We start from the raw sequence: 18,017 nt of genomic DNA, 5'->3' as shown, positions 1-18,017 counted from the left end.
GGAGAAATTCTGACAATACTGATCTGATCAAAACAAAAAAAAAAGCCCCTTCCTGTGTCAGATTCAAGAATGCCATTTGGTAACCTTCCGCCCTTTCTATTAGAAGAAAAGGAACATTTTAAGATAGAATGGCTACAAGATTCTTAGCAGCTCTGTTCAGTGTCACTGCTGGCCTTATTTGAGGAAGACTCTTGAGAAAGGGGTTCATGGGACAGATTACTTTTTGAGCTTAGTGGGCACTTAACAACCACATGTCATTTTATCCTAAAATTTTGATTTTGAACAAATACCCTTTCCCCTCGAAGTAAAAAAATGAGAAAACATGCATCAATTTCAATTAATTTGAAAACTACAAACTACAACCATAATGCACATAAAAGAGACTGCTTTTTGCTAGTCATAAATAACAGTCCATGGTGCCAACTCCTTGGTACCTCTTCCACATATATTGGGTTAAAAATAATTCCCTCCTCTCACGAATCACAACATTCATGGTACAGATGAGGCACCACGTAAAGAGCAATTCCTTCAGTAGCAAAAGAAGTTGTTGGAGCCCTGAGCATACCAGATGGTGGGCACTGGTACAGCTAACAAAGCACAGCAGTTTGCCAGTTAATAAGGGACACATCTAATCTGAAAGTGGTTAGGGACTTTGTATAAGCAGGACGATTTGCATTCCCATGTTTTCAAATACTGCTAAAAGTCCATGTGAACAAGGCAGATGAAGTAAGAAATTCTGAAATTCCTGAACTTCTGCCTCGGAATAGAAGGGCATATGGAGACATCAAATAAGTTGTATGAAAATATTTACTTCAGTCTTTCTGACTGCTAACAATTAAACACACAAATTAAGTTTTTATAAGGATTTGCCGTGGTTCCCAACATCCCTCACATGCAGCCCCACCCATTATACTTGTCTTTGCTCAAGGCTGAACTTACTATTTTTTTTCCTTTTTGGATTGGTTTGTACCTACAAAATATATCCTTGCAATTGACATGGGCAAGCCCATGAATGCACACATTGTTATGGTCATATAGACACTTATGCAGAGACAGCTTGGGCCTATGGGCTTGGGAAAAGAAGCTGTATCAATTTAAGTCATATTTATAATGACAAAATTGCATTCAGTCTAAGGGTCACACTAACGACTGCGCTGAGTTAGCCCTTTCTGGTAGGATCAGAAGGGGGGGGTAGGGGAAGAAACACCTCTTACCAAAATAGTTAAAATGCTATAAAAAAGTCAGTCTATGCAGCCTGGGCCTTATAAGGAAGTGTTTTTAAACATTTATTTCTTGAAACACAAGGTTTCAATCAACAGCCACCGGAGACTCGGGGGTCACGATCTTCCCCCTCAGTGTTCTGCACAAAGGTCAGAGAGGTTTTCCCTCTATGAATGAAGTTGCCTTCCAAAGCTTCAAATCTGGAATTAACTTCGAAACTTCAGCTACAGAATAAACGGCTTCTAACCCAGCTTGAAAAACTCAGCATTGTTGTCTACAAAAAAGACAAACTCTTGCTAAGATATTTCATGCTTGTACTCTCTGCAGACTCTTTACAACTTGAAGGCCTGCAAAATCTTGAACCTTTATTAAGTCTGTCAGCAACAAGTTGAGAAGAACACCTAATGTCAACGTAAGAAGCCTGGTGAGTGCCTACACTGTATTCCTCAGCTACCCAACCAGCTTGAAGTGCTTCTTACACCTCGACACGGCAGTATATCCACACTGTGTTAGCACAGACATATAATGAACACTCATGCTTGGCATTAGCTGGACTCATGTCAAAAGTAAAATACTGTGAGGTTACAGGCAATCTGGAATATGTTCTAATGAAAGACAGAGGTTTAAAGAAAAAGTAAGAAAAACAAATGCTTTGCAGCATTTAAAGCAACGAAGGGAAAACACAAAGCAATGCCTTCAGGATGTACCTCAAATCCTGATTGGAATATTTCAAGGATCAATTGTTACGGTCAAAAATGTTAGTAAGTGCCACCAAAGGTCAGAACTAAAATGGAAGGGGTGTGTTCTGCACAACCTCAGATGGTATTTTAAAAGAAGTTATTGTTAATTTCATAAACACTCTTGTTGGTGCCACTACCACTGTTGGGTTGGGCTGCCTGGTGCCCGAGCCCCACAGAGCTGCCCTGCTGCAAACGTCACCGTACGGATTTCTTTGGCATCCACCGGTGATAAGTTACGACACTGAAGCTTGTCCAGGAATGTATACTTGTTAATTTTGCTTTAGATGGATTCTATTAAAACGTGAAAATCTTGGCAAGGACTGGGGTGAGACTTGCCCACTGTCTGGGTCCCTTTCCCACCCAGCCAACAGGGCAGACTTTTTAGTTCATTATCACCTCATCAGTGCTCCTGTCAGCTGCCAGCAGTGAGAACTGGACTAAGCCACTCACTAATTCCTGGCCCTCCTGCCTCCACTGAAGCAGTAGTAAATCCAGAACAGATGGATGCGCTTTAACCCTCTCAATCCAGACACTTACTTTAATCAGCCTAAGCAACCCACCCAACTCAGAAGGAGGAATGAGCGACAGATGCAGGATGGTGGGACGGAACTGTTGCAGCTCAGATCCTTAACAGAAAACACCACCCTGCATCTTGGAAACTCTGCTGATAAGGGAGGCAGCTGGCCAAAGGCAGGAGGCCTCCCAGGTCAGGAGCAGGACAAGCCTTCTATGAAGAGGAAAAGCTAAAAAGGAATGGATTATAAAGCAGGGCAAAAGTTTATTACACATAGAGATCTCAGCCCATTACCCAAGCTATGAATGAAGACCAGAAGGCAAGGGGTGGCTTTTGGTTTTACAACTGAAGTTGCAGTTCAGGCCACTCTAGCAGCTTGCTGTCAGTCATCTCCTTCCCACAACACGAGACATAAGTTTCAAACCTTGCCCTGTGCTGTCTGAGACTTATGGATTGCCATTTCAGTGCACTAAGCCAGCAGAAAACTAACATCAGAAAAATGTGGACATTTTATTGCTATGTGAGTGTCCTAAATTAGTGCAGTGGAGTTTTGTGAGTTGCAGACACAGCGCAAAGGAGGACCTGGGAGAGGGGAGCAAGAGCAAATGGGTCTGTAGCTCAGCCTGCCCTGCAGTCACACCACAGATCCTCATGCTCCCAAAAATGTATTTTCAGTCTTGGCCTGCAGAGCACAGCTTTATTCACACAGCAGGGCAGAACCAGAAATTACGTGTGAAGTTTAAAATGCTTCTTGAAAGGGATTTCACTGTATCGTAACATCAAGAAGGACTCTTCTGTTTATTTTCATACTCATATATTTCAGTAAGACCTAAACAACTGTGGCTAAGTATAATATTCAGAAAGAATGAATTTTTTTTTAAGATTCTGTGTATGATTTTGTATGCCCTGTCCTGCTACAGAAGACACAAATGAAAAAAACAGCATTACAGTGCTCTGGCATCTCAAATAGTTTAATACACTTAGAGGCTTCAAGAAAATCCTCACCGAGTTATGAAAAAAAAGCAAGAAAAAGTAGCTGTTTTCGTTACAACCACTAATGTATATTCATTTTAGAGCTTGAAAACCTAAAAAGGGTCTTGGCTAAGGTAAAATTACACATCTAGAAGAAGCTATGAATGCCATTTAGAACAACCAACTTCAGTCTTGCCATTCTGTAGCACCTTATGTATAAAAAAGGAAAGACATATAGGAACGAATTCAAAGCGTAGTAACAAAATGATAGCATATTTGCAAACCCAAAGATTAGGCCTGGAAAAAATCCCAAAGTGGTAGCTCTGAATATAGATCAGCACATGGCATGAATTATTGGAAGCATAAATGCAGCTTAATCGTCCTTCTCCCAATCAGGCTATTTTAACCTCAGAAGTCATGTAATTCCAGCTTCTCTCTGTTTTACCTTCCCTAAATGTATATGAAATACAAGAAGAGAAATGAAAGAGTCAATTAGCCTCTTGCCCTGTATCATGTAAACAATGACTCCTGTTTACCCCAGGGCCTAACTGAAACCAGTTTCCTGAAACCACGAGAGGTTGACAGGCACAATACAAAAAATATAGCTTTTTTTTAAAAAAATAGATGTGTTTTATCACTTTTACAAATATACTTGATTAAACCATCCTGCTCCTGCATCCTTCACAAGAAAATTGTGGCCTTCTGTTAGCATTTTTTTTCAATTATAAGCCATACACACAGATGTTAAGCTAAATCTCTGCAAGATTTTGCATTTACTTTTAGAACTGACAACTTTAAAAGTTATGAATGAGGAATATGTAACATCCCAATTATTAACTAACACAATGCATTTAGTGCACATCTCCATTCACTGACTTGGCTTTCCATGTACCATTTTGTTAAAATTTATGATTTTCCTCTTCAGCTAACACAGACCAACATTTACAGCATTAGACAGCGGTATAGAATAGAAGAACAGCTAGCCATGTGTAAGAGAAAGACTGTTCTGGCAACTAGCCAATGAAACCAGAAGTCTCAAAAAAGTTGAAGGACCACTGAAAAGCTTAGTAACTACAGAAAAACACATTCAAAGCTAGCTTTTCCTTAAGGATGATTACTGTAACAATCAAAAAGACAAAAACATAACTGAGTTTGGTGTGACTGTGAAACAGACTGGGAAAATATTTGTGCATGTGGCTGTCACAATTCTGTGAATTTTCAGTGAAAAGACAGTTGAGGACAGAAAAATTATCTACCAAAACCAGAAAAAAATGTTAGAGTGACATTGAGAATCTATTGTTCTTAAATAATAATGTGCTAAAATTACAAAGTAAAAAATATTGATGTAGGTTTGGTTGGTTTTTTAAAGTACATAGTTCTGCCATTCAATGAGCTATCAAATACACTGTAGCATCCTCAAAGGAGAAAGTGAAAGAGTCATCTACTAGCAATGTTTTAGGAATAAAATATTCTTCCATAATATGAAGAAGAAACATCTTATTGAAAGACCCCTTCAGGCTCAGCAGTGCTGACTACCCTATAGTGTGGAAATGGCTTGTCTGTAAGTGTTTTGGGACCACTCCAAAGTTCATAGGCAAGTCCATGATCCAAAGCCATGAAAACAATGACTCCTAATCCCAATGAGCCTGGGAAGCCCTGTGCTCCTGAATGAGGAGCAGAGGGCCTTGGCTGAGAATGTGACCTTTTAGTGGGGCTCAAGGAGATGACAGAAGTTCTGTGGAAGCTGTGAGGTCTTGCAGCACAGAGTGTGCTCACAGTGTCAAATTCTGGGATGTGAGAAGTCATCTTGAATTGATGGTGAATGTCCTGTTAGTGCTGAGAAACTGCCAGAGCAGACTGCAGCCTTGTTTCTCTAAGTGATGCTGATGGGAACTGTGATGATTTGGTTTTTCTAGGTGCCTGCCTTGGGATTGCACTGCCCAGTTAATGGTATCCAGTTTCACATGAGCTGACCCAGCATACAAAAGACAGGAGGCCAACAAAAGATAAGGAAGATCCATGCCTTTCTGAAGAGGCACCTTCTGGAAGTCCAGTGGGGTAATCTAGTGCAGCAGAAATGGCAGCAGGCTCCTAAATTCAGACAGCACAGTGCTGATCTCCTCAGAACCAACAAATAAGGGATCAACAGGCGCCTCAAAGCTGGCAATGAGCTCCTTTCTTATCCAACATACATCTTGTGTGTAGAATGGTGGAAGTCGTAAAAACATTTTTTGGAGTCCAGTGTAAATCAGAGACCATCACTGGTAGGCAAAGAACAAGGTTCTGAAGACCAAAGAAAATGAAGTGGAGACTTAAGAACCAGAGAAGATAGACAATGAAGTTCTTTCCTATCTCCTGGTTTCTGTCCTATTCAAAACAATTTTCTATCATGAACAAGAAAATTAATTTTAATACTGCCCTTTAAACGACAGTTGAATAACAATCCTCTGTTAATTCACAACAGCAAATGACATTTTATTTTAGGAGTGCAAGATACAGTTAAATTACTTGAGTGCAACTAGATAATAAATTGTCTAAGCAACTCAGACAACTTATTTATGCCATTTGAATTTTTCTGTGTTGAGTTTCCCTTATTCCTAAATAAGTTAAACATTTTTTTCCCCCCAAAGGCTTATTTCAGGACTTAACATGGACTTTGCAACTGCTTTAACATTTTCAGATGGAAAGTGCTACATCTTGTTAAGTATCATAATGAGAACTGAGGGCCACAGCATAAACTAAACTTATAGAAGGCTGCACAATTAAAAAAAAAAAATTAATTACTACAATGTGGAGACAAGTTATTGTAGCCCATTCTGACCATCAAACTCCCCTTGCTCATTAGCTCATTAAAGGTGTAGGTGTGTGTTTCCAAGTCCCAGCAGACTGTCACCAACGTCAGCTGAGGCGCTGGGAAGTTGGGTAATGAAATACTTCCTCTAGGCTATCCTAACTCTTACCTCAAATCAAAATACATAGTTAAGACATAAACTAGAAAAATGGGCAGTGCATGAATTCCAAAGAGGAATGAGAGTTCTTTTTTTTTTGTGCATTCCTACAGTTAATATTTTTAAAAGGTTTTTCTAAGACTTGTAGGATTTCCTTGGGACTAGAGCACCTGAAGGGTAGATTTTGTCCTTTACTATGTATGTTCCACACCAGCCATATCAGTATACAGAATGGGAATGAGAAACTTTGACTGAAAATCTGTGAGTGTTGGTCATAAGCAGTTACACTTTCCATCTTTACCAAGCAATCATTTCATTATGATGGTCTGCTGAATGATGTACAATTGCTTCCAAACTGGCTTGGCACTGGGAATAGGTGGTAAAGCAACTCTGAAGAGCTGAGGGTTGTATTCCATGCATCAGACTACAACTCGACAGCTCTTAAAAAGTATTCCTACCTTAAAAATACATTATATTTTCATTAAATCATTCATCTGCTAAGAAACTTATAGAGCTTATCAGACTCTACAGAAAGTAATATATACTTATTTATAAAACAAAACGACCCATACACTAGGCAAGTCAAACAAAACACAGGTGATGCATGCACACTGCAGCCATGGGAGTACCTGCACCACAAAAACGTGTAGCCACAGCTGGACTAAGGCAGGTGCACTCTAAAAAAATATTAGACATAACTTACTACACTACTTACATATTAATACCACATTGCTACTTTGAGAGTGAGTAAAAAGAAAATGAAAGTAGAATCGAGATCTATTAAAAGACAGTGCATCTCCCATGTATGGGAATAAAGTTTTTATGCCATTTGTAGCACTGATATGAAAACCATATAGCTGCCCAAAGCAATTTGTGTCCCTCTAAAATTACTTTCATTAAAAGCCTACAAGTTCTCTTTCAGGAACAGGCAACTAAAGATGGAGTTCTTATACTTAGTTGTATTTAAGTCACACTGAGATTGTATTTGCCCATCAAACAGAACAAGAAATTCAGTATTTGTATAAATACAGACAATGAGGTTGTATCCATGCATGTCATGAAGCAACGTGGAGCAACCTGTCTCCCCAAAACAAGGGCACAAAACATACCAAGAGAGGTCTTGTCAGCTATGGTGTGTCCAGGCAGCCCTGACCTCCACTTCCCCCACACAAGGAGTGCTATTCCCATGCTCCATGCTGCAAAGGAGGCAGAAGCTCCAGCAGCTGGGAGCCCTGCAGGGAAGCCTCATAGGGACGTCGTTCCAAGGGGCTGTGCCTGACCCCAGAGCACTGCTTTAGTGCGCAGGCTTCTTCTGCCTGGGCCAAGTGCCACACTGACACCCTCTGCTGCTCAGCACCAAACACCTTTTCCATTCTCCAACAGTTTACTTGCATTTCTGTATAAGTGCTGGTTTCTTTTGGCTCCAAAGACCTCACCTGCAGGGTTTCGCTTTTCTGTTTGACACCTTGCTGTTGATTTTCCCTTACCACACAAAAGAATTTGCTCCAGTGCCTCTTTCACAACGGCTTCATTGTAGTAAATGAAAGCCTTAATAATTGTATTTTGATTGTAAAGTTGATTAGTTTTGACTTTGTTTAATTTGTGGCCTTTGCTGAGATCTCTGGGGCTGAGAATTAGAGAGCACACTGTACCACTATACTTTGGACATAGGGAGTTTGCCAAATTTTTCTTGCCTCATTTGTCACAAAACCTATGAAACTGCAGTCCAAAGCCAGCTCCATATTTTTAAAGTCAAGGCAAAAATGTATTTGTTTTTCTTCTACATTAACATCCCCTGGCTAAATTAATCTAGTTTTTCAAACTCAAAACCAGAGCCCTCACTAACAATGAGACTCTAGTAAGCAAGATAAATCCAAAGATCAGCTCAGCAAAACAGAACAGACTGCTTCTCTCCAATTACAGCACTGAAGTGGTAAGAAATGCATACTCAACTTTAGGTACAGACAAATGAAACAAAAAATGAGGATGTACAAAGGATCTGTATGAGAACATGCTAGAAGAGAGAAATACATAAAGAACTATTTATCTTACATGCACAACACTACCCAGAAAATTGTCTCAAACTGTTAAGACATCAAAAAAAAAATCTACAAATCCAGTATCTTCAGATTTTAATTCCTGACATCACTGAAGTTCTGTGGCCATGGGTGAACAAGTCACTTCATGTTTTGCTTTTCAGTTTACTCATTTGAGGAACAACAATGGCATTTCTCCGTTTTTATTTTTAAAAATTACTTTGAAATGTAAAATCCTTTAGTGAAAAAACCTAAACTGAAAAATACTGTTATTTATAGTTGCATTATTAATATTTTTGATGAAAGTGTGGCTAGATGAGATAAAGGCTTCTTCCAAATATAAGAAGATATCCCTGGCATTCTTTATGACCTAGTGAGTCCTAATGCTTTCAGGTTTCCTGCCTAATGAGGGCTTGAAAGTCAGCAAAAGTTTTGCAGCTACCTTGAAACAACAAATTATTTCTATTCCTTCCAACAAATAAAGAAGTTTCCTTTGCATGGAGAATACGCAACATGAATTATCTACAAAAGCAAAGTTTCTCTTTAGAAATTGAACCTGCAAGCCAAAGATAATATTAACAGACAGAACCGAGCCCACATCACATGAGGAACAAGCTCAGGCACATAATACATTTTTACAGGACACAATTTTCATTCTTACAGACATTCAGTAAGGAAAGTGTATGACTTGTGCTGAAGAATCACAAAAACTGCAAGATAACATAGTCTCCATCTTCACCTTCACCTAAAGTACCCCCAAAGCACATTCAGCTGCATTTAAGCTGTTTGTGATATGCTGATGCAAAATCATTCCAAGAATCCCTCTTCACTTCACTGAGATCAGTTTGAATTCTCACCTTGTTCCCCAAATCACCTGAACACCCAGCAGGGCATTTTGGCAATACACACCCTTTGGCTTTGGCTTGTCAATCACTTCATTATGGACAATTTGAACAGCAGCAGGCTTGAGAGAGATCTCTAAGGACATCACGTAACAGAGGCTACCATTTCAACAGTAAACTACTGTTTATTCTTTTACAGCTACCTACTTATTCACATCATAGTGGTTTAATAAGGAATACAATCCCTACTTCTTGATGAGACAGTTCTGCAAGACAATGACAGAAACCTTCCTGAGATCAGAACTGCTATATTACCAAAATTATGACTTGGAATATGGAGACACCTGGATGATTTGTCATTATTTAATCTCAACAAGTTTATTTCTCTGCTATTCAACACTTTATATTTTCTGAACATTCACATATATCTGTAACCATTTACTCCAATCATTTTCTGATGAAATCCCCCGCTGCTTAAAGCAACTTGCAGTTGTCATCTTTTCACAACAGTCTCAGCGGACTAAAATCTTTATTCATGAAATTAAACTAAATTATCAAACTAGTTGATTGTATAGCAAATACAAATTATATAATTTAGTTTAGCCTCATATGCAAAGCTTGATTCCTAGATTATTTCCTAGTGGAAATACACTAATGTGATCCTGTAGTTTTCAAGTCAACATGAATTTTAATGCTGTAGAACGCCAGCAGACTGAAAAAGAGCAATAGGTCTAGAGAAAGCTACAGCCATATCTATTTAGTGCTTGAGGCAGGCCTGAAAAAGGGGTTTAGGCAACACCAAATATAACATTGTGTCAAATGATTTTTTAGAATTCCCTATGTTCCTATATGCACTAGCTCCTAGTACAGGAAGAGTTCTCTTCATCCTGCAATCTGCAGAAAACTATTATAAAACTACTGAACTGGGGAGAACTGACATAAGAGCAGTGACAGCATCATACCTCAAAGAAAGACACTTTCATAGTGCTTAGTGTCACCTTTTAGGATTTCTAAATGAACAGTTCTGGTCAATTTTCATGTTTTTGACAGCAGTCACATGGAAACTCTTTCACTGCAAACAAGGTATCACCAGACAATCCCCAAACCAACAATTCTCAAATCCTATCACCATGGAGCTTTCTCAGAAATGCCACAGACCTGCAGAATGATGCTTCCTATTTTGCCTAAAAAAAATCAAAAATATTGTTTGGGAAGGGAAGACAACAAAAAAGACATCATGGATATTCCCATAAAGTATAAAGACAAAGAATGTACGTACTGCAAACAACTTAACCCAGTTCTCCAATTTTTCTTACTCAATTCCCACTTGTTGTCCTCTAGGATTGCAGGGAAGCAATTACTTGCTTCAGAGGTTATTTCTGTAATTAAAGCAAATTGACCTCACTTAAAAAAAAAAAAAAAAAGGAATTTCTGTTCCACTCCAGAAAACAGACTGGAGTTAGACTTTGCCTTACCTACACCCCGCAAAGCTGCACTGTTATTTTAAACCCAATAAAAGAGTGACTTGCACAGGCAGAGTGACCATGCAAGCACATCCACTCTTTTGAGAGTTCCCTCCTTGTATTTTGAACTATGTTGACGATGTCCGGATGGGATTCACAATTGCTCAAAGCTACTATTGTTCACACTACATTAAAGCTACAATATATGCAAGGAGATACCATAATATTTTCACTTGGAACTTCTATTAACCCGCAACTTGACTGTATTTAATGAAATATGTAGTGCTCACAGAGTTGATTTATATGCATTACTATTTACAATTCACATTTATAAAAGAGGAAAAAGCACCCTAAGGAACTCATGGTTCTTTTGACTTTAACAGAAAGTCAAAAGTGCCTGATTTAGTTTAGTTCAGTAACACCCCTGGAAGCCCCAGAACCTTATACTGGATTAGGGATGGCGACAGGAATCACTGATGCAGCTGAAACAGCTAGCATAGGAAATCTACTTTTGCAATTAACCCTGAGCCAAAACACTCCTGCGTATTTTAAAACAAAAATCACAACCATATTTACGCTTCTTCTGTAGAGAATTATACACAAACAATGTCTTTGCATACAGAAAACCTGGAAATGCACTTTTGTTTAGTGTTGTTCTAGACCTAAGTGAGTGGAGGATTCATACTTCCAAGGGAAAATTACACAGATTCCCTTGAACAGATAAACCTTTACTTGTGACAGAACTTCTGTGTATTTAATTATACAAAATAAAGGCATACAGTATTAGTTAGCAGAAGGCAGTATGTTGATGCCCTTAGAGCTAACTTAAAAACAATCTGTTCTATATTTTAGTCAACATAAAACCATCACTCTCCCTATTCCTCTATCAATTTAACATTTGGTTATCTAGAAAAAAAAACACAATTCTTTTTCTCTAAGATAACATGATCTGCATACAGGTTATGATAAAAACAGACTTTTACAAAAGCAATGCCCTCTGGGCAGTAAAGAACATGAAATTTTCTTGTGCTGCAGCTGTTCCCTAAGACGGTTTGCAATCGTGACTAGCAAAACTGAGAAAAGACAAGAAGGGTATTTATCTTCTAGAGTCAGGATTTTGTAAGCCTAAAAAAAAATCATACATTTTAGTACTCTGTGTATATATATGCCAAGATCTCCACTGATGAGATCTTTCAGAGCAGTTTCTGTAGAAATGTTGCAATACCTTAACAGAAAATGAAAGCATGACAAACCCTCTACATTTTTTATGCTGAGGCTGTACGCTGAATTTTTCACATTCTCATTTGAAAAAGGTTTAATTTTCTTTCACCATCTTGAAAACTATGACACTGAAGGGATCACTTACACTAAACCCAGTCCCTGAAGAATTATATCCAGAAAAATAATCTTCAATGGAAAGGCATGGGAACAAGAGCATAGTGTAGCTAAATTCTCCAGAAGTTAATGACTGGACCTCTTTTCCCAACTCCTCCCTACAACATCAATAGTCTCAGAAATTACTGAGTGGAGCAAAATGCTTTAACACCACCTGGTGTAGTTTTCAGCAGTCGGTTTTGCTTCCAGGCCTGTCATGGCTCATTAAGATAGTACAATACTTTCTGTCTGCAAGATTGTTCTCAGGGACCATAGAATTGAAGATAAAATGAGATACAGAAGGTTTTATCTCAAGACAGAACACGGCTGTGACATATCGCGCCAAGGTTTTAGTATCCGGAAAGCTACAGAAGGAAAATATTTTCAAGGCAGGTGAAGAGTAACAACAAACCAGCTAGAAAAGGTAAATTTAACTTCTCAATATTTAAAGAAACAGAGTAGACCACAACAATCTAATTCTGTGAGTGCTCATATGGAGCTTTTTGTCTACATAGGCTTTGCTAAAGTTTCCTGTCTCTGCTTTGAAGTTTTATCACTCGGTGACACTTCGAGATTCAAGATTCACTTATGTGAAACATTTGATTGACCAGTTCAGCACTGCTGCCCAAAAACGGGTTAAACTCTTCTGCTTGCTTCCATGGTTCAGGCCAGCTAGCATGAGTTGCACTGGAAACAGCGTGGCAGGCTGGCTCCCGTGCTGCCAGAACACTGTTGTGTGCACTGGCAGGGCTCAGAAGGCTCGTGGACAACACAGGAGGACAGGAAGGATAACAGGGCTCATTCCTTAATTGCCAAGAGGAAAAAAAGCGTGAAGGAGATTATGTTTTCTCTCCGGTTTTCACGTGAATTAAAAAAATAGTAGCAAAAGACACCAAATTTGAAGGTAACCAAGATCTTGAGCCTCAAAAGACACACAATATATCTGCATGCTGCATTTCAGCTTTCCTATTGGATTCTGTACCATTCACTTGGAGATTAACAGCAGTTCCAAGGTCAGTCTATTCTGAATTATTTAAACATGAGGTCTGTGTTGTTTAGTAATTAGAAATGGATTAATTTCACATTTCAGAGTATTTCAACTCAAGTATTAACAATTTAATGGGGCGACAATATAGAATTAAAATAAACATATATGATTAAATACTTTATGCTTGGAAAGGACACAACAAAATCGAAAAGGACAAAACAATGGTAACAGGACACTAGCATGTTAATTTTCACCGTGTGCCCTGAAAAAGACTAAAAAGAAAATTCCAAAGCTAACAGAAGGAAAAAGGGACTGACAGGGATGCACTTGTTCAGCTTTGCCCCAGACAGTGAATCCTACAGACACAGAGTGCCCCCTGTGGGACTTCAGCTTATTTAAATGCACCTGAGGTGCTCGCAGGAGAAGGTCAGGTACCACTGCTGCCATCACGTTTTAATCTGACACAGCCAGAGACCCCCAGAGCCTGTAAGCCCAGCTCTGTGTGATGCAGAGCCCGTGCTGGGCCGAGAAAGCCACACCTTGCGGATGTGATGGTAACGTGCTGCTGCTTTGTGGCACTGACAACAAGCCCAAAGAGATTTCAAACTGTGGAGACAGCTGCTCATCTCTTCTGGAGGACCCTTGTTATTCCATATGCATAAACCATAACTTCTTTAAAGACCAGGACATTCCTTAATTTCCAAGAAGACAGGTGCAGATAAGCCAACAAGTTATTGTTGGATGGACATTGATACTTTCTTTTTTTTTAGTTCTGTTCACCATGACTGTACACGACCTGAAGTATTTTTTGTTTGTTTGCAAGGCTTGAAATTACCTCACACGTCATTTTTGATCAATTGATTTTACTTTTCTGGCAAATAAACTGTGTCAATTAATCAGTTTCTTTTGGATTACTTTCAACTTCAGCTTCATACTCATACCTCCAGACAACACTGCTTTATTGCTGGGAAGATGAACTTTTCACAAGATAATCAACCTCAGCCTCCACTGACTTGATTTTTAGTTGTGAGTGCTCATGTGCATGCTTTTGTATTTTTTCTTATCTGAGAGCCAGAAAATGAAGACTTCTCCATCTACCAAGTATTTTTAAATCGTATCATGCAGGAAAACTGTAGCAGATATATGGGTGAACCTGCATAGCCCTGCATAGGTTGGCATCTCACTTTTATGGGTGGCCTTCCTTGGCTCTCAGCAGGCCTTCCAGCTCTGAGATGAAGAAAGGAAGGCATACAACCAACAGCCTCACTGAGCTACACAGGCCTGGATCATTTCTGACCACCGCCTCCACTCTGTATCAAAGAAATGCTAGCTGTGGGATGAATTCATGACATCAGAAACTACTGTGATACATACTCAAAAGACTACTCATGTACAGTCAGACAAGAAATCAAAAGATGTTTTCGGACAGCTTGATTTTGAAACACAGATTATTTTCTGTGCTAACAATTAATTAATCTGCAGTATCTTTGATTATTTTTCAAGAAACGAGAGGATAGTAAATTATTCTCAGAGAAGTAATAATCCTTCTGTTGTGAGCCAGCAGGATGAAAGATTCAGCTTGGAAGTGCCAACTATGCTATGTAAGTCTGCGTACCTTGAATGATAGGGCTAGCAATTAGCAGGAGAAGGCATCCTTCAGGAAAGGGCTATCGGATGGTTTTCCAGGTCTGAAAGAACACCTTGAGAAATGTCCCAGCTGGGACTTTTCAACCTCGAAGCACATGACCAGGAAGACCCTTCTGGTCCTTGTGACCATAGCAAAAGGCCTGTCTAGTAAAAAAACCATGCAGACACAGTGTCTGCTCGCCTTCCCTGTGAGTGCAGTGTCCGCTGCTAGAGATTTGGCAATTGCAGGAGCTCGGCCTCAGATTAGACTGTTTGTGCTTGGTTATTTTCACACACTGCCAAAATTTGCTGACAACACCAGGGGGGAAAAAAAGAAAGTAAAACTGGTGATTTTCAACAGTTTATAACTCAGCTCAGCCTAAGCAGGTTTTTATGGGACAAAGAACAGAGATTTCTCTGTAGACAGCACTTTATTCCTGCCTAATTTAAAAGATTTGCTGTGAATGATGGAAACATTAGAACTTCTTAAAGAAAACATAACAAAACAAAAACCCTGGCAGTTCACTAGTGTTTCTCTACAGTAGATCAGGTTTGGTGATATAAATAGAGACCATTATCTGCCTCTCTCATAATTATTTGGAATAAAGTTTTTTTAAAGAAAATGAAAATATTAGACTTAAAGGAAGAGAGCTTCAAAATACATGGTATTTCTTCAAGGAGTGAAATTTCTTGCTCAGAATATTTCACACTTGAGCTATTCTAGTGCCACACTATTCCCTAAGGAGTGTGAAATGATCTTCTCAGGGTTACAGAGTCAGTAGTAAACACAAGTTCTACTCTAAAAAACAGTATTTTAAACACGTATTTTCACTAGCATTATATCTAACACGTTCCTATTAAAACCCAGAGGTAACTTTCTGGGGTCCCCTTGTTCCTTTAACACTTTCTTTCACTCCAGATCTGGAATCTCCTAAAGCAGTGTTTCCTAAGCTATTTTTCTTGTCTGCTCCCCAGTCCCATTAGCTGACTGCAGGGCCTAGGTTGTTAAATCTACACCTCTACCAAATCTCAAATTGAATCAGTGCTGGCTTTGAGCACCTCAAAACCTTTTCCCACTGAAGCATGCCCTAGAACGTAGGAAACAATATTGCTTCACCAACCCTTTGAACACTATCTGTACAACAGTTATTTTTCCTCCGTAAGAATTCCAAAAGCAGCTAATTGCTTCACAAAACTGACCACTCATTCCATTACTGTTATTTTTCAGTTGAAATAGTAGTAAATACTGTAACAACATGAGAAACATTTTGCAAAACAAGAAAACAAATGAGTGCTTTTCAGAAAAGACATAGGCTGGGAAAGCAGGGCAACAAAGAATATACTGGAGTTTCTGTATATAAAGTAAGATATTTAATTGACTGGGAGTCCTCAGTAGAGACTTGTTTGCAACAGAGCCTCATGGTGAGGGCGAGTTTTTGAAGTTTGGATGCCTTTGGCAGCTTTACAGAACTTTAAGACAGACCAGCTATGACTAAAACATGCTCAGCTAGTTAACTATACAAACGTAATGCTTTTTCCATCTTTCTCTCCATGTGCTGACAGCATTACCATTCTCTCCAGTGTTCTTCTTCCTTCTGAGGCACAATGGATTTACCAGTTCGTGCAGTACCTGATACCACATTTCAGTACAAGACCTTTCCAGCAATAACTTACACAGGTAAGGGAGGTCATCATTTAAAAGTGAGTAGTTATATTAAAGGATCTACACAATTCCAATACATTTCAGGATATACAGTACACTGCGTGTAGATTTTAATGAGAAGGTTTGGCAGAGCAGTTTGGCAGAAGAAAGTGCTCTCAAGTGATTGGAAATGGGATACATCTCCAGTTGCTTTGGATTCCCACATCACCTAAAGAGCTATTCTTCCCATCCCCCTATACAGCAACTCTCAAGGCAGTCAAATTTATAGCTCAATAAATTTTTTTATTAAAAATAAAAAGTGTGGCTTTTAAGTACTGCAGTCTTCCAACATCCTAATGCCAGGTCTAGATCAAACTGTTGTAGCCGAATATGAAGCTGGGGAGGCTTGGCCTACTTTATACAGCAGTTCTAAGTTAAAGTTTCAAGATCTAAGCCACCTCTTTCCATTTTGTAACAGCTGTTTTTCTATCCTTTCATAAAAAAAAAAAAAAAAAAAAGGAAAGGAAAGAAACCAGTGTAGAATAGTTAAATAAATAAATAATGGCTCACAAAACCACAGTGGAGGAACCACTGCTAGTCCTGCCAATAAAAATGTTCCTTCTCTTCAGGGCTGGCTAAACAACTGAAAGTGCTTCTAATGAGCTGCTGGCAGCGCTATCCATCATTGCACTAAATGGATTCATGTCTCCCTAAACCAAGGATAACTATTTATCTATAATGCACGGTCAGAAATTAGGAAGCATTTAAGCCTGGGAAGTCTAATCCCTCTCTTCTCCCCACCTCCTCAAAGCTTGGTTTTATCCTGGCGTCCTTGTGTAAGGATGATTAGAAAAGTTTGACTGATAGAGAACTTCAGGCTGCTCCACTGCTAATGAATCATCTGAATGAGTTAGAAAAATACTTGAGCAGACCAGAAATCTGCAGTCTGATTTTAACAGTACAAACACCTGACATTATGTTTATCTTCTCCCTTTTTTTTTTAATCATTTGCTACACTGCCTTGCACCTTACCTTGAAGTATTTATAGGCTGCTCAAAGCAAGATGCTTCATTCATTAGACATAGAACAATTGAGTCCCAATAGTCGCTTAGCATCTTTGAAGATGCTATTGTGCAAATAATAGAAGTCTACTGTAAACAATCAAAAGGAAGAAATGTTTTTGAGTTCTGGAGGAAGTGTGAAAGTGATGTCAGTAATCCCTGGTCAGAAGTCACCTCTGAAGGCTCGACTGATTACAGATATCTGCTATCTGCAGAAACATACCCATGTCTTTAGAACAACAAGGATCAGAAAGGAATGTAGAGACATCAATAAAACAAGCCTACAAATAATAAAAGAAGACACTTACTTCATTTCCAGGACTTCCTCCAAATGTTTCCTTCTTTCAGCTCGTAGGTTGGTCAAATGGGTTTCCTTCTCAGCCAAAGACTGTTGTGTAGAGGACAATTTTGCTTTCATTGACTCCAGTTCCTGTTTGACCTTCTCCATAGCCATCATCAGCTCTTCTACCTAAAACATTTTTGGAGAAGACAGGAGGAGAGAAAAATTATGCAGTGTGACCAACTGGAACTTCCTAAATGTCACAACTGAACTGGAGTACAAATGTTACCAGGGAATGGATGCTACTCTC

General features: G+C 39.0%; 1 protein-coding gene across 12 annotated transcripts in view; it reads right to left on the bottom strand.

The window, feature by feature from the left end:
• The window catches only part of ERC1 (ELKS/RAB6-interacting/CAST family member 1), a 278,983-nt gene that overhangs the window by 80,832 nt on the left and 180,134 nt on the right, over positions 1 to 18,017 (bottom strand). For all 12 annotated transcript variants that reach the window (XM_068191757.1, XM_068191762.1, XM_068191759.1 and 9 more), the window contains one exon: positions 17,736 to 17,896. In XM_068191757.1, coding sequence (XP_068047858.1) covers positions 17,736 to 17,896 — 161 coding nt within the window. The remainder of the gene's footprint in view (positions 1 to 17,735; positions 17,897 to 18,017) is intronic.

The sequence above is a fragment of the Anomalospiza imberbis genome, chromosome 5 (assembly GCF_031753505.1).
Source record: "Anomalospiza imberbis isolate Cuckoo-Finch-1a 21T00152 chromosome 5, ASM3175350v1, whole genome shotgun sequence".
NCBI classification, from domain to species: Eukaryota; Metazoa; Chordata; class Aves; order Passeriformes; family Viduidae; genus Anomalospiza; species Anomalospiza imberbis.
The sequence above is the reverse complement of the archived record's forward strand: the minus strand, read 5'-3'. Positions and strand labels throughout refer to the sequence as shown.